At 28.0% G+C, this 25,628-nt stretch overlaps 1 protein-coding gene across 1 annotated transcript; it reads right to left on the bottom strand.

The window, feature by feature from the left end:
* Positions 1-1,095: 1,095 nt before the first annotated feature.
* Positions 1,096-25,034, bottom strand: LOC113556181. The gene is made up of 2 exons (XM_026960984.1): positions 24,601-25,034; positions 1,096-3,427 (listed from the first exon to the last, which is right to left on the bottom strand). The coding sequence occupies exon 2, from the start codon at positions 3,411-3,413 to the stop codon at positions 1,599-1,601; it is 1,815 nt and encodes a 604-aa protein (XP_026816785.1). The 5' UTR covers positions 3,414-3,427; positions 24,601-25,034; the 3' UTR covers positions 1,096-1,598.
* Between the last annotated feature and the right edge of the window lie 594 nt (positions 25,035-25,628).

The raw sequence follows: 25,628 nt of genomic DNA, 5'->3' as shown, positions 1-25,628 counted from the left end.
AATAATAACACCTGTTTTATTAACTTTTAATATTATTTAACGATACATGAATACCTTCGATTTGTTTCTTAGTCATAAAATAAGTTTTAAGACTAGTGTGAAAACAAATAATTTGATTACGGTTTCGATTTTTGTAAATAAATTATATTTTCCTGTTGCTTCCTCCAACTTTTTACCCAGTTACACCACTGCTATAACAATACACCATTGTAACTGTTTAACGTAAACTACAATAATAATGCGAGAACAAGTTGTTATAGTTATAGTTGCACAGACAATGTTATGCGGGATATGACATTCTCTTAATAATGTGTTATCGATAATATTTGTAGGTAATTGATACATCATAAGAACGTCGAATTATTTAAAGGAATAACATTTATCACATATTTTATAATAGTAATAATAGATAGAGTTATTCATTACTTCAATGTTTTAAACAAATATAATAATCGTAATAAATGAACAATAAAAATAAATTAAATATTATTATACGTTATTTTGGACCTTAAATAACGCTAAACTGAACAATAATTTTGCTTATTATTTGATCATCATATATTTGCCGTAGGTACATCGGTATTATCAATTCAGGGCTTGGAACTCAATACGTATTTTGTAAGGGTTGTAGGCACTTGTTTAAAACTGTTTACAAAATAAAGTACAGACATATTATGCTACACGACTGCAAACGTTATTGTTAAATAGACTTTCCCGCAACCTATTATGTTTTTCTAAGTATATAATAATATATTATATACAGTCAACACAAATAATGCACCGTCATAGGTATGGTGTACTAAGCTCCTAACTCTGGTAAACACTAATATATTTTTTAAATCAGTGGTCAAGTTGACGATCGTTATGTTGAAATTCTTATTTAAATAGTCACACAACTTCTTAAAAAAATATATTACTTAAGTACTTAAAACAGTTTAAAATAGTTTTTTCATTATTGATTTAATTTGGAAACCTGTAAAATTTAATAATAATTGTTTATTTACAAAAAAAAAAAACAAATAATCGTAGTTTATAAACCTACATTAAAAACAATTTACATTAAAATTTAACATAAGTTACAGATCATTAAAAAATAAATAGTAGAAAAAACAATAAATAAAATAATATTAAATATTTAAGCAAAATGTACATTTACAGTGTTTTGAACCTCTAAAAATATGAATATTATATAGTATAATTTTAACTAGGCAAAGGCTTAATGATAAAAATATAATCATATTATACAACTAAACAAATATTAAAATTTACTTGATGCCGTACCTACTAGGTTGGCGACGATACAAATGTAAATTGAACCGTCGATGTATACAACAACAATGATACCTTGGAACAAAGTTAACCGTTAAACCCAACAATAGTTTACTATTATTATACACCAGAGTTTTGATTCATATCATTTTAATTTTGTTGTGTAGATATAGTTTATTTTAAAATGGTCTGTTAAAACTTGAATTGTACACGAGGCACAGTTAATACATTTAAATGATAAACATACATTATGCTACGAATTTTACATATGGATATGTTTTTTTCGATGTCGTCCAATAACATAGGAGCTACTTCGCGTTGTAGAGTATTTAATGGACGTTATTAATTGTTATTGGCTTGGAGGCTTTTGGAGTTTCACACATTTTTACTATTACTTTGGTAGGAACGTCTTGGCCGCCGGACGCAGTCTTCGCTGGTTCTTCGTTGTTTTTCACCGCATCCATTACACTGTTCAACAAACCGTTTTGAGTATGACCATTCATTGCCAGTGTTGAAGACATATCGTCTTCATTATATCCGTTACTGTCGTCTTCGTCATCACTATCTTGGTCTCCCAGCAAGTTCTCTTCCACCGAACTAGCCGGTGAATCTTCGTGTTTGTTGTGCGTGTCCTCCGTGTTTGCCGCTTCGTATTTTATATCTTTGAGCTCGACGGATTTATCATTGCAGGCCACGATACTGTGACTCCGTGATTTTCCCAAGCACACAGCCTTGTATACAATAGCTATAATGATTATTGCTAATATAGCCGCTGTTCCAGTTATTCCAACATTAGATTTTAGGAACTCGGCTACTTTGTTCTGGACATTTTCTTCGTCTTCTGGCGCTTGTATCGTTTGGGAAACAATTCCACGGTCCATGCTAGATCGCATGGTGGAGGAATTGCTATCAGAAGGATGAACTGTGGGTTGGATATGAACCATTACTTCCTCAGTCGGGAGGATAATAGTTTCATCCGCTGTATCTTTAGACGATACGTCCACGGCGGTAGTTGGTTCTACCGAAGTCGTTTCGATTTTAGGAACTATAAATGTTTCATCGACATGAGTTTTGGTGAATACTTCTTCAACTTGTGTATTATTTTTGACTTCATTAATTTGAGTATTATTATGTATATCTTGAATTTCAGTCTGTGCTGTAGATTTAATGTCTGTCATAATAAATTCACCATCACCGCTACCTGAACCCGAACCAGATTCATCAAATTCTTCCACAGATTGTATCGTACTTTTATCAATTTTTAATAAATGATCTTCTTGGTACATATCCATGGGGTCATCTCCCATCATTTCTTTGTCTGAACATACTTCTAACATATCACTCAATGGTTTTCCTGTATTATTACACGTTATTGAATTTCCAAATGCTACGCCCCTAGATGACAATTTTTTATCGATTTCCGAAAGTTCGCACGTACAGTTAACTGGATTTCCAGTAAGATCTATTGTTCTTAAACGTTTATATGCTTCCAAATCCTCGTAAATATATTCAATTTTGTTATGGGCAAGGTTTACAAACTTGACACCGGAAGGTCCAAATTGTGAACCGAGTACTTTGAGATCATTTTTTGTAGCAAACAAGTATTTTAAATTGGGTAAACTTTTAAAATATACACTTTTCAGTGTGGTCAACGCGCATTCTGATAAGTCGAGTTCAGTTATAGATTCAGATACGAGGAATGAAGGGCCTACAAAGAGTCTAGGATTTTTACTTAAGGACAAGAATGCCAGTTTCCGGTTGTTTGAAAATGTATTTCGGTGTAGTTTTCTTATACCCGTTCCTACAAGATTAAGTTCCACTAATTCCGGCAACCCATCAAATGCCAAATTTCCCACGTAGTGTATTGTACCTCCAGTTATATCTAGATACGTAAGCCTAGGGAAGTGTTTGAACGCCTTGTTTTTCAACATAACCGTTGACGCTCGATCAGTTTCGAAGTGAATTCGAAGAATTTTTTGTGGCCATGCGGTCGTCATTTGATCCGGTAAGTCAGTACAATTAGCTACTTGTATTCCATTCTCGGTGGTGAAACATTTGCACGGATGGGGACATGGTATAGCGGATGCACTTGCAATAAACAAGGCACACAGGGCCATAAGTGCTTGCATGACTTGTGGGATCATAACTGCATTTCTTCCTGTAATAAAAAAAAAAAACATTTAGATGACTTCAGAATGAAATTACTACGATAATAATTTGTTATTGTATTGATTTTGTATTTGTTCTCAGATGTATCTATTTCTAGAAATTATATGCAATAATTTTACAATAATTTAATACCAAATATAATATATAACGATTATTCAAATGTATAATAAATTATACTATGTCGTATCATATAATATTTTATAGTAGATATTAGGAATGTTAAAAATTATTAATTAACACGACGATAATATAGATAGTATATAATCTCATAAAATTAAAACAGAATACATTAATTAAGTGACGATGTGATTAATAAAATAATAAACGTGATAAAAATTGACGAGCATTTATTTATAAGATTTGGAATGCACTACATGCTTTTAGTGTCTACCTGTTTTCATATTGTTATTTAGTAGCTTATGTTTTGGGTGATAAAAAAAATAAACTGTGTTATATTTTACCACATGTGAAATTAAAATATTTTTAATGAAAACTAAGAATAGGTATTAGTTGAGATTTGACTAAAAAATGATTATTTAAACCGAAGTAAATACTCTTAATGATTGTATTTTGAAAAAATACTTAAATTTAAAATAATGATTGAAACTAATTAATGTTATAATTATTAATGATTAATTCAAACGTGAAAAATAAAATATGAGAACAAAAAAGACGAATGTTTATGTTAAGTAATAATGTTTAGTTGTATACTTGGATAATAATATATCATTACTATTTTCTATGTACAATTATATCTTTTTAAAAACATTAACCACTCAGTTAAATGTCGTTAGCATTTTAATTTTGTATTAGAAAATAGTATGATTTAATTATGTTGTAAAAAGTGAATTGATTATTGTTTTATTATTATTGATTGGTTTATTTATTTACTAAAAATGCAATAAATTACAAATTTTAATTTAATAGATAAATTATAAATATATTAAGTCTCATGTAAACTGAATACGATTCTAGCTAACGGTAAGTTTTTATCTAATTCATATCTTAAAATAATATTTATTTGTATGCCTAGTTTAAATAATTTAGTGTGACATATTGGCATATTGTTGATTCATGATGATACAAAATCTTTAGTAAGATTATTTACGATTATTAATAATTATTATAATTATTGGCATATTGTGTTCTCTTATTAATTCACCAATATAAGAAACTGTTAAATTAATATTGTATATATATAATATATGCTCCTAATTCAATACATTAGTATTTAGTAATATTACAAATCAATGAAAAGAACTTTGTTACCTGAGATGCATTTAATAATACCTTGTCATAATAAAAATATTTAACAAATTATTCTTTTTAACAAAGAATACGGACATAAATTATATTCAATAAATAATTTAACTAACTATCTTATTTTAAACAAATATAAATTACAATTTATTTTGAATATTATCAAAAAATATGATTAAATATTATACCAACAAAAATGTATAGATTATATTTATTATACATTTCTTGATTATCAAATAAAACAACTACACTATACATGAGTGTATAACTTAAAAAATAATAACGTAGTAGAATAAATGCATAACACCGATTGATTATTTCTGACACTTCATTTCCTCTTGTTAACATTTTATATGTATTATTGACTATAATTCTATAGAACTTTAATTATATTTTGTGTTTTTAATCCTTTCTAATGATTTCATTTATGGTTTTACAGCGTTAATTACTATACAAACGTAATCTATATTACATTATTCATAGAACATGAATAAAAATATAACCTAAACTAGTTTCAAAGATAATTATTTAGCATAAAAATATATTTCTTAAAATTGCACTATATATGGTTTAAAAACTCAATGAAAAATGAAGTAAAATTTATAGGATTATATTTTTCAACACCACATTACTTTTAGTAAATAATTTCAATGTTATTGATTACGTTTTTCGTTTTAAATCGCGATGTAGCAGTCCCTATACAATTTTGATTAATTTAATTAAATATATAGCAATAATATTATAAAATTGTATTAATATAACAATAGTTATTATATTATTCGAAAGTAAATATTATATCGTATATATATATATATTCAATTACATTGCATAATTAAATTGATCATATTTAGTAATACTATCCTATATTGTACAAATATTAATAATTATATTGAGGTGACGGGGTATACTGATAGGATTTAAGTGAAATGAAAATAATCTTTTAACGAGTGAATAATAAGTACACTGTAATATAGGAGTTTATACCGAAATGAGTCCCTTGAATTACTAAAATATATTATTTTAAGATTATTTCGTGCGTTTTCATTGAGAGTAGTCAAATGGAAACCAATCGATGCCCTTAAATATGTGTTTCACAAGACAAGACGTATTTAAAACAGACAGTTAGCGATATTAATATTTATTATTTACGTACATAATATTATACACATACGATATCGGATTACTTTGAGATAATATACGTTGATAACATTGAGCGAACAACGAGCAGCAAACTGTAATTAATTGTATGCGTTTATTTCTCGCTACAATAAGCCTTCGGATAATATTATACTGTTGTTTCCTCGGATACAGCATATACGTTGCACTCAATTCTTCAAGGCGAGTATGAAAAAAAATGGGTAAAACGAACACACTGATAGTTTGGTCTCCTGAAGCAATTGTGTGCAAATGTTCCGCAAAAACGCGGAACACGTGTGAAAAGTGAAACCGGTACTGGTATAATAAACCGAATTTAGTAATATCCAGTAGATTTGCATCTACGACCGAACACGATGCATTAATTCATCACCGCCAGACAAATAGGTCGCAGCGCCTATAATATCAGCAGCCCGATCGTCGGCAACAAATTGTTTCAAATGTTTTGAAAACCGATTGTGACTAATTTTCGTACACTAACTTCCTACCTTTAGCCACAGTGTACCTATACAAAACGATTGCAAAATCTCTTCGGGAGTCGAAGAACGATTCAAATTTCACCGACGTGTTGGCAAAAAAAAAAAAAACCCCGGACAGTTAACCTGATTCCGGCATAAGCGGTTTTATGACACACCGATAGTGGGTAGGGGAAATCAAACAGGTAATCGAATATTGTTTTGTCACTACGGACAAACAGCCTATATAGCATAATAATAATAATATATTCTGGCCATATATACTATATACCCAGTAGTCACCAAATGGTGGCCAAAATGTTATCCGGTCCGTAGACAAGGGAAAAAATTAATCATTATTTACAACTTTATAATAATATACTGTTAAAAATATAAACTCTGAATTTTGATGACCGATGAGTAATTTCCAAATTTCTAATGAGGCTCTTAAAATATATTAATCGGTGACTCCTGAATTATGCCAAATTAGAGTAATGCTCAATAAAATAATAATATAAATAAAATATGATAAAATATTGGGTGGCTCCGACGTTGGTGTTTAACAACTTAACTTCAATAAAAAGATTTGCGTCCCATTTTTGTTTTTTTTTCACCAACTAAAATGCAATTAGTCGAATTAGACGTACGCTATTGTACCAGTCAAGCAACTGCTGCATCGTGTCGTCTACCTTCCACTGTTTTCCACACAGTTCACAGCGTGTAAAAGTTTTTCCAAAACGATTTTATAATTATAAGTTTTGTCTTTTTCAAAATATAATGACCGTTACTAATTCAAGAATTTATACTTTCCGAAATACGCTAATCGTGTTTTATATTCCATTACACCCTATTTATGCGGACGTTAAAATATAACTTACAAAGTAATTAATATATCATTAAAAAATATTTTAGAATTGACTTTAAATTAAGTGTCATTTAAATTCCAGTAGTTGTATGTCTTAACGATAAAATACTTTTATTGCAATGTTATTCATGAATATTAGGTATGTTTCATTCACTGCAACACTATATTCGGCAGCCAAAATGTTGAGATTTATCGTTGTTTTCAGACACATGACATGGTAATGTTTATATTTTAAGTCCATATTCCCGAGTGTTTAAACGTTTTTCCTGCTTCGAAAATAACTAAAAATGTCTCATTAGGAACTGTTCCATATTTTACAATAAGAAGAGGGTTGAGACAGCTCTTATAGATCTACTGTACTATAATGCTTACTGTTAGATTTCCATACGTCCATACCTGAAGACAACGACATAATTTTAGGAATAAAAAAATATTCATTGTCTGCAAGACTTTCTAAAAGACTGAAAAATATTATACTCCATTATTGGGATACAAATATTTTTAAACTACCTATAAAGTATACTCAGTTATTGGACTATCATTCTAGAAAGTTATAAAAATAAATATATTATAGAGTTAAAATAATTCAGTGTGGTATTAGTAGGATATTTGTTTGGTGAATACTTATTTAGTATTACATTTGTCAATATAGGATTAGTTTAGTATTATATTATATAATAATAAAAAACTAAAATAAATGTAGGTACAAAATTACAACGCATAATACAAATGTGTAATTATAATTAATTATATGAATACTGAGAATTTATGTATATTAGATTTATAACTAAAATCCAAAAGTATTAGAAATTATATGAGTCAAGACTCAAGATAATATGGCACTTTTAATAAGATTAAAAAGAATTAATATAGTGATAACCTTTTAATATACCTAAATATATAAATATTTAAATAAAATATATAATATAGTGTACTATTTAATTAACTTTTATATTGTACAGCGATAAAAAGGTAGGTATACTGTTTATCTAATTAAACATTTTGAAATGTAATAGCTGTACCGATTGTAAAAAAAAAATTAAATTAAATACTTGTTTATTTTATCAATGTCAACGACATGTCGGTAAAGTTAAGTATGATTTACACGTGTTTGGACAAAAATAAAAAATTATAAAATTATATCATAACAAATTAATTAAATATTCTCATGATATATTATGGTAAAATAATTTTAACAGATTAAAATTGATTACGTTTAATACATAATCAAAAAGTACTGAAATTTAGAAAAAAAATTCATTGTAGGTAAGTACAACTTAAACTTTAAGTAAGTCTTAAACGCTATTTTACTAAATTAATGTAGACAATTAAAAAAAAGAAAAAGAAAATTATAGAAAATTGTATATTTATGCAGCACAATAAAAAACAGATACACTGCAGAATTTTATACTCAACTACAATAATTTAAAACTGTATGATGGACTAATACTAAACAGTAATGCTTAATACAACAGAAATATAACTTTACTGCATTATAATAGATATAATAGATTTTTTTTAAACTATCTCCATTATTCTAATAACAGATATTATGTAACCTGAGCATTTGAACTAAGAATAGTAATCTAATAGTAATATGATGGCCGACTATAGTGATTAGTAATTTAAGTGATGTTTGTATTTTGAATATTATAATTTACTCGAGTATCTCGTTGACATAGGTACACATGTTTTTTCCCATTTGTTTGCACTATATAATACGTATACCTGTATAGTACATATTATTATAATATCTATAGTAATGTTTGAACTGTACGGGCATAAGGGGGTTATTTATCCATATGTACTATTAACAACTATATAGTCGAATACAACTCCAGTCTCCAGTCACTATTTAACTACTTATACAAAGCCAAATGGCATATTATTATTATTGTGTTCTATGCTCGTCTGTCATTACCGCCGCCGGCGACCGAAGCACATTTAAGCATACAACATAGGTCGTAGGTACGTTAAACAAAGTTAAATCATCATTTTTCTTTTTGTCATCGGCCAAAAAATACAGACTCCACCCATTGACACAATTATGCGAACCATGGTCATATACTCATCTGTTATGTTATAACTGTTATAAGTGTTTTATTAAAAATGAACAAAAATAACGTAGGTATAATTATTATCACGTAATCGTTTTGAAATCTTGTGGTTTTTATCACAGATGATGGTAGCAGATTGTGTTGCAATTTTATTTTCTCCTAATTCTCAACAATTAACTAATTAAGTGTTATTTGTCTTTTGGTGGGTCGACGAGGACGAAAACTAAGTAGAATAATTTATTTTTACCTAATAATAATTAATAATTTATGCTATGCATTTGGTGTACATTACAATAGAAACAAATTTTCTCGTAGTGCAATTCTTCGTTTACTTTAATTTGTAACTAAAACAGAAAAAATATTCATTGATCATACGAATGGACGGTTTGTTAAATAATATATTTTTTTTTTCAAAAAAATATGTATAGTGCAGAGAAAGTACATTAGATTTCATGATAAGGTTTATGGATTTACTATTATAGCATTATACCGGTTAAAGAGACGTACTCGGAATTTTCTTACCAGAAAACTTATTTTTTAGTTCCCTTCCCCCTTGTCTATTCATATAAATTATTTTTTTTAAATAAAAATATGTTTAATTTATGCAATATAAGAAAAAATAAACACGTTTTGTGCATGGTCCTAAGTCTTTTTGTATTTTTATTTTTATTACTATATTATATAGGTACTTATAAAGTACCTATATAATATATGAAGTACCTGTATTAATATTACATAATTTATTATGTTTGAATGTTTTAACAAGACTAGTAAATAAAAATAAGTATAAATATTACATTTTTTTAGAAACTCTAAAGAAACTAAACTCATACATGATATATGATGTCTTCAAATTTTAATTTTCTAGTGAAATCTAGCGCAATAAATGTATCACTGTACCCGTATGGCAAATTCCAATTTATCCATTCCTCATTACTTATTCTTTACAGAAAATACATTTTTAATCTTTTTCAAAACATTAGTTTTGGTGAATTGTTAATCTGAGGTTAATAAAAAACAAAAGTTAAGCTATGTAATTATGTATTGATAATCTTTAAGGCCATTATTTCACTCATAATAAAAACTATTAGGTATATTTAATTTTTCAAAAAACAATAAAATTACTTTTATATGGAATCTATTTATTTGGATTACCGAGCAGCATAATTGATTAATTTTATTTTCTTCTTCTATTATTTAAGAAGTTTTCAACTAAAGTATATTTTTCGGTATTATTTTTGTGAACATATTTGTTTGCTGTTTTTTAACAAGTGCTTACGTATTTTCTAAAACCATCTGTGGAAGTAATTTATTAATTGTTGTCAAATGCACACCTTAAACGCCTATTGGGTCAAGTCGACCTCACACACACATACACACACACACATGCATACACACCATTAGGCGCGTGTATACGATATGTGAAAGTCGACCCTTAAAAAACTTTTCCCATTGACTATTGCGTGCAATGCATGTATCCACGCGTCCGTCATCGATTCCAAGAACCAAATTTAATACTGTATATTATTTTCGCGACCAATGACCACTCATCTACTATTATACATGATACGGAACTCCGACGTAGGTATATTATATACAGCAATTTACTCGTACCGTCGTGTCTACACGGGACCCGTCCGACTGGTCGATGGCAAATTTCCTAATTGGGTACAACGTTTTATGAAGAACGCACATGGGATTTTTTTTTATCATTATTACTATTACTATAATTCTCCTTCAAATGTATCGTTACGATAGAAGCGCATTTTTACTTTTCAGACGGTAAGCGAAATTTCTACGATGTACGTTGCCGTTTTTTTACATTTTTGTTTTGTTCTCTATACTTCCATACAATAATATTGTCCGAAAAAAATTGTTTTATACGCCCGCATCTGAAGGATCAATAAACTTCGCAATTTTTTTCAAAACAATGTTACACCGGACAAAAAAATAAACATAAAACAACAAAAAACCATACGATGAATATGGACCTTGAATATCATTATATATTGTTTTGTAATTCAAAACCCCTTTTGTAACCACAGTTCTATTATGATGTAGGAATATAATATGTATGAAAAAATTACGCATACCTACATACTTAAAAAAATTCAGTAGGCGCTATTGTCACCAAGTTCGTTAAACGCACATTGTACACATTTGCATAGAACGTCTAGGTTTTATGTTTTTGTGATAGTAAAATACACGCGATTTTCGTGTTCATTATATTTCACTTAATTTGTTGGGTGTGTCTATGATTAAGAAAACAGGCAGAAAACGAGACTTTTGATTTATGCCAACTACAATGTTCGATTGCATTTAAAAAAAAAAAAAAAGTACGCACCTATAGTGACTTTTCTGCCCGATAATTATTATCCTTCAGTGGACGACATCATCATGGTAAGTTAGATTCGCCTTTTTAACATGCTTATCATTATAAATGTGAACGTATGTTGGTTACTTTTTACACTAAAAACACATAATGAGATATAAATATATATTGTGAAACGGTTTAGATACTCATATTGTGTTGTTAATCTCGATTCTTGTATACTTAAGTGAAGTACATTTAGGGTAGGTAAATATATAGTATATTGAGACATTTCTAGGCCAATTTCGAAACGAGAATACCAAATTTTTTATACCTTATCATTAAATCTGTGTTACTAGCAGATTACAATACGATTAATGGTGTGGCCATGAATAACTGACGAGTACCGGTGGTTAACCAAAACGTCAGTGTGTTTATGCGTGCTCGTAATGTCCATTCACACCATCAAAAAAAAAGAAGTAATTTCTAGCTATAACTTTTCTAAAAATATTCAACTTCTGATGGATTTATTATACTTTAATTTTTGTTACAAGTCTTGAAAATGTAATTAGATTATCGAACAAAAGACTCTGTAATACATACTATATTATTAGATATTTTTTAGTAAAATCTAAAACCGCGGTTGAATCATAGGTCAAAATTTTAAATTGTTCATCATCATTAGCAATATAATTTTTATCGACATGTACAATAATTATTTTCAATTATTATCGAAATAATATTATAGGTATAGTATTCTTAAACTTAATATTTTTTACAAGTCATCAACAATTTTGTTAAGTCACTTATGGATAATAACAGTGTGGCTAGGTATCAAAATGCTTAATTGTAACGCATTTTGAATTTTGTCCTTCGGAATATTTTACGAGTGAGGTTAGTCGTAAGCATTAAGATATTATACCTATAAATAAATATATACAAACGTACAATACAAAAAGTATTGAAGAAATCGTATTTTTTCTTATGGATGTATAATGGATGTGTGTATGTACTTCAGACTGTTTTTAACATGTTACACTCACAAAAGTACTTATTTCAAAGTTAATATATTATGACGTTATACTATTGTTGATCGTTAAGGAAAAAATATTATATCGTATACCGTTGATCATATTATGCTGGTTTTTTTTTTTTTGGTAAGATTTAATAGTTACAAAATGTTATGCCTGGTACTGTAATACGGGTAGCTCAGAAGTTAACAACACAAAAATCCAGGTTTTATGTATAATTTTAACCCATAAAAAAAAAAAAACAAAAATACAAACTGACATGCATTTTACTTGTATTTCCGTAAAACTCACAATCAGACCACCTAGATCGTAAGCGTGTATAATACAACATAACAATCTATAAAAAAAAAATAGAGGACAAAATTGGAGAACGAAAAAAAAAATGTAGGAGTCTTTATTGTCTTCGTCTGGTTCGTCATTATAAGGAGAGGGTGGTTGAGAGAAGAGTACATTGAAGCATATTAAACAGGATTGCTATCATGGTAACCGGTTGTTTGTTACATCTCGGGCAGACGGGTAGCTGTCATACATATTGTACGAGTGCGTCATAATGTACCCGGTTAGTGGTAACTGTCGTCGCCAACACGAAAGTAATCAAAATCGAGATGAATTCTTCTCCGAATGAACTCATTCTGAGGTGTTTAGATTCCCTCATGTGCTTTGTTGTTTAACATAAATAACGTAAAATCTATTAAAAATCTTTATTGTGATGACTAATACATAATCAAAACAAAAATATACATTAAGTACTTGAATATAATTATTCTAATATTGCCATTGAGGAATGAAGGATTTCATAATGATTTTCCTTTTATGCGACAGTGTTTATTATTACGGTATAACTCTTTATATCTACAATGTCCTTGGGGTAAGTTAGTATGTATATTATTGCACCCGTGTTGCCATTTGTTTTACTTTGGTCCGTCCCAACGGAGTCAAAGTGAAATTATCACAACATTTATCTAGTTATAATTCTAGGTAAAAACATTGTATGGGTATTAAAACTAAAACAACACTTCAATACGACAAGAAAACATATAGTGGTAAAATAAAAAAGCAGTGAGTTATTCGTTGTGACTATAAGCCGAACCCATAGTAATGTTCTTGTATTATTATACGCGTGATTGGGAATAAAAAATCTGTAGAGCTCAATATCTATGATATTAACAGTATCATTGGCTACAAGAAATTTATACTTGTCGCACTCAAATTGGCACAAGAGCCAACGAGTGGAATTTATTCGGTATATTGTTTCAAGACTTAAAAAAAAATTATCATTTATACAGTAGTATAAAAACGTTATACTAGATAAACTTTTTAAAAACAAATCGCTTTATTTTAATTTCAAGTTTCTTTAAATATAAATTAAGAAAAAAGCAAATTTTGAATTCGTTTAAAAATACACAAACCCGTTTAACTGGTTAATACATAAGATTTATTTATTTATTATGATTATTTTTTTTTATGTTTGATAGTTTCATGAAAATTAGTTGTTTGATATGTATGTCAAGGTAGCATAAATCAATGTTCTACACTATATATTTTTAAATTCTATGAAATAATATTATCTGTTTAATATAGTTACATTTACGTGAATGATGAATAAATTCATTCATTTTAAACAATTATTAAAATAAAAAAACAAACATAACAATCAATTGAAAATCATAGCATCTGCTTTACTATAACTGAATTAATATTGCATTTAATTTAAAATATCAATATTGAGAATTAGCAATAATATAATAATCTTACAAATTATTAATTTGTATTTTTATTAACGTCAGTATAATAATTTTCTGTAATGAACGTATCATATTATAATATATGTATTATATTGTATTTGCATGTATTATTACTGATTTTATTGACAACAATATCAAGTTTTCTCGGATAACGAGAAATTAGTGTATATACTTGGAAGTAGTTGACATTCGGTATTAAATATAATACGATTTGGAACCAATTTATTTTCAATGACACGAAATAAAATGTAAATCTATTTTTTCGATCAGTCTTAAACCTATCATAGTTCTTGATACCTACTAAATTCTAAATGAATGAGGAAATGTCATTATTTAATTTACTCCATAATAAAGTTGATAACACTTATCAAAAATAATTACTATATAAATTTAATTAAATTATATTTTTAATTATATTTGTTATAATCCTGTAATTATCAAACTATATATTAATTAAGTATATTAGATATTAATTTAACGATCGTTATAATATATTCATATATTTAAAGGTTATATCATGATGAATTTTCAAAACAGAATACTTTATTGATTATAATTATTAAAATTTAATCATGAAAAATATTTACCTTGTTTTTAATTTTTTAAGAGTAGAATTACTTATCTTATACTAAAACTCGATTATTCAAGTACTCAACGACCTTTGTATAAACAAATCTAATAGTAATTATAATTGAAAACTTTTGTATGAGCTATGAACTGCCGACGTTAGGAACTCTTACAAGATTGAGACAATCGATTAGTAATAACTATGCGACGTGTTATCAAATGACCCCCAAAAAATAATCATCATATTGATTAAAATAATAATGATAATAGTTGAAAAATCACGTAGTCAAGGTAAATAATCATCAAAATTGGTATAATATGTGTTTAGTGTAAAAAGTGTAAAGAAACGTCCGAAAACCACAACAATTGTTTTAAATCTTTTGGCACATAAGGTACCTAATTATATTATTATTATCATCATCATCATGTTTTCTTGTAGTATATGCATTTCAAAATAATAGGTACAACTGACACATTGATTTCCTTGTTAATCAATAATTTGTACACAAAATTGTACACATCTGCAATTATATTATTGCATAATTATTTTATTTAAATTAATCACTTATATAATTGTACAGGAGTAAAGAATTTTCTATAGACGCAATCTAAAATTTTAAAATTTTACTTTGTGTTTCTTATAAGGTAATGTTAAATATTATACTGATATAAGATGCATTATTAAAATACATCTATTCTTAAGTTACAAAAAGGACCAGCCTTCTAATATATATATTATGAATTATAAAACCTTTTAAAAGCCGTAATTTATTTTTCATTAATTATTTAATAGACTTTTTATGATATTACAAAATTAGAAATTGTATTATAGAGAGTAGTTATTAAATATTGTTATATCAAATGGTTTAGATTAAATTATTAATTTAAATAAACTAAAAATAAAAATAATGATTTAAAAGTACGAAACATATTGATTTCAGTTTTTGAATTATTGAAATGACTATGATACTCGTTATACGATTTTTATAGACCAAAAAAGATTTTAATACATTATTTTCATTAGTAAAAGAAGTAAATTATTTTTATCATAATATTCTAAAAAATTATTGAAACACAAATGATTATGACAAAAGAACTATGAAAAAAAAATGGTTAGATAATTGGGAGCACACAAGTGTTTCCAATCGTCTTATCTTGAAAAGTCATAATAATATGAATTACATTCTGGACCGAATTGCTTTGCTTATATTTTTTAGAGGTTTCTATAACGACTTATAATTTTCACCAGCTTATATAATAAGTTATTAGTTATTATAATTGTTTTTTTTTTGTTCTAATCTTCGAATTATGAGTGTTTTTTAATTGGTTTTACGAATTTTTATTCAATTTTATCTTTTATATACCTATTATTATATAAAACTTATGACCAATAACATCATATTAATCATATATGTATTATATAAGTTTCAATATGTAAAAAAAAACACTAATTAACGAAGTATAATAAATTGTTTATAAAAAGATATTAAGCTGAACATTTAACTTACTTCAATTATATCTAAATTAATTGTGAAAATCATTTATGTCTTAGATGATACAAAATAAAAATTACTCAAATTGAATCTCAGACACAATTTATTTTAAAAGGTACATTTATACCTAACTTCGAATTAGTCAAAATGAAATTTGTATTCACTGAATACATTATAAGACACAAAACGCCTACTGTGATAATCATGTACAAATTATATTTTTTTAACTGTTCATAAGAATAATCTAAATACAAATGATAACGCAATAATTGTTTGAAAAAAATATAGAATATGAAATCTATAACAATACAACATGAATTAGATTACGAGACCACTTTTCATTCTATTAGGATTCCACGAATCCTATGCCCCATCTGTAATAGATTAAACATTTTACAAATTTGAAAGACGTTGAAGTAAAAATAGTAAAAACAATGTTTCGTGTTTGTTAGATTCGTATGTATTTTTATTGATATGAAATGTATTAGTGATTTAAGACAACTACGAGTAACTATTCTATATATAATATATACTTATAAACATTTTTCAAGACAATTATAAATTGTATTTGAGTAACCAGTCATGAACACGTAACTTTTATTCGTTACTATAATGCACAATGATCTACCAGGCATGCTCGTTTATTCAAGCATATTAATTACAATTATTTGGATTTTTTTTTATATAATTTAAGGTATATTTTATTACAAAGAAGTATTATTGAATTTATTATACTAAGATATATGTACAATCATAAAATGTTGATAGATTAATATTAATTATTCAAGTTTTCAAATCATTATAGTCATACCTTCTAAATTCACAATAATCTACCTATTTGAAAATAATAAATCCTTCAGTATACTAAAAAATTCCAAAGAATAAAATTTTATTATATTAATTATTAAAAAAAAAATCGGAGAAGGAGGGTGAACATGCTTAATGAATCACTCTGTATATTATGATACACTTGTCGTTATTACTTTTAAAAACAAAATAATTTTATATGGTTGTTAAACTGGATTAACTTTTCTAGTCGTTAATATTGAACATCAAAAGCCATTTTTGCTTTCACTACACATCCGATGTTGACGTAAACCACAGATGTCGATGAATTGGAATTTATCAGCGAAAATTCCAATAGAATTATTTGTATTTTAGAATTTGTTACGTTTAGGATGAAAAATGTTTACGAGCCCTCAAAAAATACACATAAGAACAATCTTTTGTATTCGTATTGTATGTTACATTCAGAAGCGACTTTCAGTTTTCATCGAACAAAAGACTAAAGACCATATGTGCACGCGCAAAACTATATACATATATGGTATATGATAATATATATGGTCCGCCTACGGGTCCGTTTTCCTGTGTGCGACCTAACAGGACAATGCGGGTTTTCGAGTTAATTGAATATTTTACATGACCAGATGGTACTTACAACACTCATATATTATATGATATGGAACACAGACCACGTAAGTCTTGGTTTCTAACCCCCTCGCCATACCAACCCCTTAAAAAAAAAAAAAAAATAATGATTAAGGTCAAATGTCATCCGTTTTTCTGTCATCGCAAGAAGATATTACAACTTTGTAAGTACCTATATTATATATATGGGGAAAACGTGAGAAAACTTGATTGTGTGGGATATGATATTCTTGTAATAAATTGCCATACAGGGTGACCGAAAACACGTGTAAAGGGACCGCCTTAAGTGTTTAAAAGGGCATGACTACATGTGATACTATAATGTACATGCATGTATATTATAAGAATATGCATATATATATATAATATGTTTCCTGTTGTAAATCATTTGCTCGTTTCCCACTGTCGTCGGTTGCCCGTGGTCTACTATATCAATTATTATATTATAATACTTAGTTTTTTTCCGCACTATCCACTACAACGTAAACCGGCCTTGTTAGTTAAGATAAATTGAATTTAATTACATAATCGTCAGGAATTGCACCCTCACCTTAGCAGTCAAACTATTACCAACGCAACCGTTGACAACGAAAATTTATTATTTAATTTTTTGACCTAACGTAATAACATCAACCGTAGGAAAGTTTCTTTCAGACGAAGTAGAAATACATCTACCTGATATTCTATTATGTTACCGTACGTATGCTTATACTACTATGAGATTATATATCTACCTGTTATCTGTAGTATAAGCTCCAAAGACTTAAACGATTGTTGACAACAGAAAATTAAAATATACTTATTTTACCATAATTAGGCATATTATACAGCTATAATAATATGCTATTGATTTTTTTAACGTGATTCAAGATACATAATATATGCGTTTTACGTCATATATTTTAATAGTTTAGGTATACGAATTTCAGTAATAGATTTTGATATCAAAAAAGTACTTAGTTTTGTTATGGGTAGGTCCTAATTAAGTTTTTCAACTCATTAAAGATCATTTTTTTTATTATTATTAAATTAAGCAGATCAGGTTTTATTTCTTTATTATTTTTATCGCTAAAAATAATTAATTAGGAATATACAATTCATTAAAAAAAAATTTCAATTAATATTGAAGAATATAAAACACTTAAATTCGAATTTTTTAGAAACTTAAGCACAAGTACCGACAATAGAAGGTAACGGAACTAAAAATAATTATAATTTGTAGTGTTGCTGTTAGAATATACTTAAACGGTAATATAATATTTCTAAAAATGCGCAACAATTCAGCACGTAAATCGTGAACTACAAAATGTAGGTACCCTGCGGTATAATCGCAAAAACGATTTTTAGTAATTGAGTTAAATGCACGTGTCTAGATATTTTGTGGAGTAATGATTTTAATTGAATAATACATGCATACTGCACAGAGTATGCCATTAGTTTGTTCATCAGCCAGTATGATTGATAGGTACCTCAAGGGGTATTTTTCAATGTTAATTGATGAAGTATAAAGGTTGCGCTCGCGTGTTTGTATATTGATTGACTACGGTACATATTTAAGAGGATGTCAGCGCAATATATTTTGTTTTCTCTCTCTGAGCCAAGCGCAATATAGAAAATTTGTGTTCAGCAGAACCAAACATGTGTTATTAGCTGTAATATTAGAGTGAATTTGACCTAATTAACTTGGAATCAAAAATATTACCTGTGTTTGTATATTGGCTTAGTTTTATTATACTTCAATTTTTATACAATTTATGAGTATATAAAATATTAAAATTAAAAAATGTTCATAGATTACAAAAAAATTTTAACATCATCAACGTATAATATTTTTAAAATTAAATTTCATAATATTCGATTACCTCTAATTTTAAAGCTAATACAAATTGATTCTACTGAATTTGAATTTAGTAAATTAAACGAGGTTAAGAGAGAAGAAACAAATAATACGCTGAGATCTCCTTAAAAACTATATTGTTAACCAAAATGAAAATAACGCACATTTTAAACACCGAGTTATTCTATTTTTTAAATAATTCGATTTTCACGGTTATAATATGATATTAGTATATTTATTTTGTATAAACAAAAATATATAAATATTTTTTTGCCATATTCTGTGAAAATATCTAGCACCATTGACTATAATACATTATGATTTTCCCTATGTGTTAAGTGTATGTGTGATAAGTTCATTTTACAATTGTGAAAATAGATCATAATTAGAAATGTTATTTTGGCTTACATTCTGACTACACACTACAATTATATTATATTATGTTACCACACCCATACATTTTTTTGAAATGGTAGTGGATTAATGGATAATAAATTATACTTGGGTCATTTTTATCCCCTACAATTCATCAGATAAAACTCGGATATCAAACTAAGTAGAAAGGTTATTGAAATATAAAATGCATCCCTCAATATATACGATATACCTTATGCGTATACAATAGAATCATAATTTATATTACCTGAATTGTGGATTTTATATATACGTATACATGGCGTCATTGTCACTTTCATCGAATGTTAAAGGGACGGGAAATGGGTGCGACTGGTATTATTTCAATCCAACCATTTTTATACTGCATTTATACTGAAATACCTAAACGCTTTTGTTGTCTAGACGATGGATTGTGTGTAAAGAATTGGATGGCTAAAAGTAAAAATACCATTAAAATCTAGGGTCTGCAAAATTGCAGCTAAAATTATATGAAGTGTAATCCTATAAAATTGTTTTTAATAACTTCTTTAAACTTCAGTAACTTTTTAATGTTTATCTAGGTATGTGAAATATTACACAAATTAAATTGTGGTAATTAATTGATATCAAATAATATAATATAATATACCTAATTATTATTATTACTAAAAGAAAGTATGACAATATTTAATTTAGGAATCAATATTTTTTTTTTAGTTTTATTACATTTGAATTGTTTGGGAAGTAAGATTTGCAATGACTATTATATTTTTTGTTTTATTTAAATAAGTTAACTGAATGTGTTGAATTATAGTTCAAATTTATATACCTAGACAAGTAAAAATTATGTGGCAATAAATTGGCATATTCTGACGGTGTAATAATAGTGTAATAATAACGAATTGCACTAACTCAAGACAAGCTAGCTATAAAATAGCATAAACAATTGTTACTTTCATTGAGCAGTCATTGAGTAATTATTGTCTCCTTTATCGTTTCGAATGCCTTTATATTTTTAGAAAGGTAAAAATCTATTCAAATAAATGTGTATAAGTATTAAGATACATATTTAAATAAATATTATGAAATTATTAATAGTTTCAAATTTTATTAGTTAATCTCTTCATTTTAAATGTATATGAATTGTGAATACATACCTAATTTTAAAATTTAGACATATCGATGACACATACAATTATAAATTGTTGACTGTTTTCATAGTTCAAAACTCTACGAGTGACGTTGCAATGTAACATACAATTGTAGGCTACAGAATGGAAGTGAAACGGTTAAAGTACAATATATTTTTAAAATGTTATGTACCGAAACAAAAAGTGACACGAACTTAGCACGATAACATGTAATCACAAGGTGTGGAAGAGCAGTGAAAGATTTAATTTTTTACGTAATCATATTTCTAAAACACAAAATTCACTTATACAAGCCTAAAAACATCACATTTTTTTATATTTAATATAATTGTCTGTTTAATCATATACTAGTTGTTACGTTTGATATTAACCGTAGACGCTAAATTATATTTATATATGCTTAATTTTTTGTACATTAACCTATGCACCTACTATATCATAATATATATTTATGTTTATGGAATCTTGATATTTCTGGTGGTGTTTTTACTATAGAAATGTATTCAATTATTTTCTTTGTTATGCATTTATTAGTTTTAAATATTTTCAACAAAAAGTTGTTATCGGTACAGTATTTTAAATAATATTTCATATTTAACTTTACACGTATGATACACTTGATCATAATATTCAAATGCTTCGAAAAATGTGAACAAAAATATAAGCTAACAGAATTTTAACAATTATATTCCTACCGCAAGGTAACTTAACGTTCAGTATATTAACAAACGTATGGAAAATAATTTTTTTAAACTAATTTAAATATTATCTATTTACCTAACATATTTATTATTTTTAAACTACTTTAATTATGTTTGATTATGAAAATTAACTTATTTAATACATTTTATAAAATATTATTCTATTACGTAACTATTTCCAAGTATGTAATTCTAGATCCATACATAGGTAAATGTTTAAAATATTAAATTATAATATTATGACGTATGTACTTGTTTATATAGGTATCAAGGTATCCATTAATATTATAAATGGATTCATGAAAAAACACATAAACAAACTAAAATCAAAATATAAAAAGAGATACAAAAAAAAAATTTAAAAAAATAAGAAAAAAAATAGATGTATATTTTACTATATTATGCCATGCTATTTGGTTATACATAAATAAATTTAAAAAAGAGTTGGGTACACAAAAAAATATATATATTCTTAAATATTCTTTAATTAATTAAATGAGCATTTTTATAAATATATTTTTTACTAGGAATAATAATTAGAGCTAATAATGGCTAATTAAATATCATACAAATTGAGTTTTTATATTTATGGTTTTTTTTCATCTATCTAATAATAGGTATATGATGCTAATGTTCCGTAATATATGGTCTATTATCTATAATATCTCACATAGTTAACACCGAATATATTTTTTAAAAACACCTCGACGCACTTTATATACCAGCTCACAATTTATGAGTTATTATTTTTCCATAGCTTACATATATTTTACCTATAATATATCCAGACTTCCGATTTAAGGTCTAACTATGATTTAAATTTTAATTTGCTGTATGCGTATACCTACTAAATTTTAACATTAAAAATTGCATTTCCCATTAATTCAATATAATAAACATGTTAATAATGTTAATATATGATCATAGTTCATAACATATGTATATGCTTTTGTTATACAAAATATTTATATACATAATTGATGAATTTCCATTCAATATTAAATAAGCCACGAAACAAAAAATTCTACTTAACCAGTCAAAATTTTAATAGGCCAATGAAATTATCATTTTGAACCAAGAGAACAAATTGAAAATTGACGGTCATAATTGCCGATCATAATTAAAATATATGACAACAACCACAGTGTAATTTATTGTAATGTGTAGTATTTATATCATAAACTCGTGAAGATTATATAATAATGTATATTATTATTTAATCATTTATACGATATTCGTTGAGCCGGTTTTCACTCAAAACAAGGTTAAGGTCACAATTGGGGAAATATACTTCCTGCTTAGTATATAATTTATTTTATCAATTCAAATTTAACGAACATATTTTAAGGTTAAGCTTAGTTTTTTATCAATCTTAAAACTATATACTTTTACAACTAATAAAAAGATTTTATAGATTTGTTAAAACATGATATATAAATCAATATACTTATAACGTTTAGGTATTTTATTAACCGTAATATTTATCATTTATAAGTTAGTTAAGTAACTAGAATAAAATTCACATGTTTGGCACATCGGGGCACATTTATTTTGGCACCCCTTTTCACCACTCGCTCATGGAAAATTCACTGACCTTGCCAATATAATATTTTAGCTTATTTAATAATAATACACTTAATTTACTCAGCAGTCAGCAGCCCTCCTAAATGTTTGCAATCGGGTCATCTGTTACGGTTAGAAAAAACTTAAGGTTGAAATGCCATTATACTCGTAGAGTACTTACAAAAATTCGATTAAAATTAATTATTATAAAAAAACATTTCGTTTCTTATATTTAACTGTGAACGATCAAATGGACTAATTGTAGGTATAGGTTTTTACATTTCAAGCATTGGAAACTCGTAATAATCGACTAAAACTGCATGTTTGTTTATTATACGATTGATAGTTTTTACTGTATCTTTAATATTAGTGAAACCGGAAGATGAAATGCGTAAATTGTAACTTTTCCAAAAATCCTTGACCATGGTAAAAAGTGCCAACTATTGTCGTTGGCATATTTAATGGTTTTAATAGCCGGCCTTTATTCATTCGTTTAAAATTGTTCTAATTTTAAATCTGTCTCAACAATGTTTTGTAATGTAGGAAAGTACAAGTTACTCAAATGATAAGTGTGTAAACCGAAATTTTACTAATTAGTATATTACCGATGTATTGTCAAAAATAAAAAAATAATAATTAAATTTAGAATTTATAAAATCAAACGGAGGTAACATACTATAGTTTATTTGTTTGCGGATTATGTATGTTATGTTTGAATTTGAAACGAAAGAAATCGTATCACACTTAATGTACTCTCGTTGTTTAAATGTGTTAACAACTCAAATAATATTAATAATAATATCATACAGTATATAACATATATAGTCATAACCGGCGGAGAGAGCGCAGGGAAAAAAAGTACCTGTGTCGTAAAAATAACCGTTGCATCGGAACGCGCACAGCGGCAGCGTTGGTACTGCGAGCAGTGCACCAATAATAAATTCGCACATAAAATGCCAAAAAATTCGCGGTAGAGTGAGCATTTCGGGAGAGAGACAGACAAAGGAATGTCGAGCGCTCGACGTGTATATCATATTATTATATTAATAATTAACACTACGACGATAATAATAATATGATGTTTTAGGAAACACGCGTGGCGTTTATGATAATATGTCCGCGTAGGTATCACGATACATCATAATAATTTATAACTGTTACTCACCGGAAATATAATGTGTTCCCAGTACCTCAACCGGCCAGACAAATCCTTTTTATCCTCGTCGTCTTCTTCTGTGGCTCGTGAATGCGAACAGTGCGATGGTGATATTAATATTATTATATTGTAAATTTAAAATATTTTGCGACTGACCGCGAAAACGCTGGCACCTTGTGTGCGGCGTACGGTATGGGCGTACGTTTTGGCGCGGGCGCGTGTGACGCGAGACAGACGCGGACGGACGGACGAACACACGCGTTCGAGCGATATGGGATGCGATTATTTTGACCCTACAGACTACGGTGGCGGTGGCGGTGGCCGGGCAGCGTCGGTTACGGTCGGTGGTGGGTTCGGGCTCGCGCGCGTCCGGTACGAAAAACGTGAATCAACTAGTGGTGGCGGCGGCGGCGGCGGCGATGTGGTGTCGCGGTCGAAAAAATACGATCCCCCCGGAACGCGGCGGGCGGCGCGAGATTTGTTTTTTTCCTACGCGAGACGCGCTCGGTCGTGTGTGCGTTTTCACCTCCCCGCGTACGCTGTCGACGGTCGTCGTCTGAACCGGCGGCAGCGGCGCGACCTTCGCTGACCCTCGACCGCAGCGCTGTCTGCCGCCGCCGTTAAACTTTTGTCACGTGCGTCTCATTACAATAGTCGTGAAGGTATATAATAATAAGAGGAGTATTATAAGCAATACTCTCGTTTTGTACGCGATCGCATTGTTATTATTATTATCATCATCGTCAACGTCACTATTATATTATAGTGTGTCGACGCCACGCCGGCGACCTACGTAAGATGAACAGTATTTTCCCACCAACTTTCCGGGGATACCTCATCTCGTAATACTATTATATCCCGAGAATTTTACTTGAAACCGCCGCGAGATCGACGTTATATAATACGAATGGCATTAAATTGTTATGCAAACGCACATCATACATTATTATCTTGCGACAGGTGTCATTCTGCAATTATCGCTATACTAAGCGCATCAAAGCTTAATGCTTATAGGCACTGCTAATATGAAACGAAAT

Source organism: Rhopalosiphum maidis, chromosome 1 (assembly GCF_003676215.2).
Source record: "Rhopalosiphum maidis isolate BTI-1 chromosome 1, ASM367621v3, whole genome shotgun sequence".
Taxonomy (NCBI): domain Eukaryota; kingdom Metazoa; phylum Arthropoda; class Insecta; order Hemiptera; family Aphididae; genus Rhopalosiphum; species Rhopalosiphum maidis.
The sequence above is the reverse complement of the archived record's forward strand: the minus strand, read 5'-3'. Positions and strand labels throughout refer to the sequence as shown.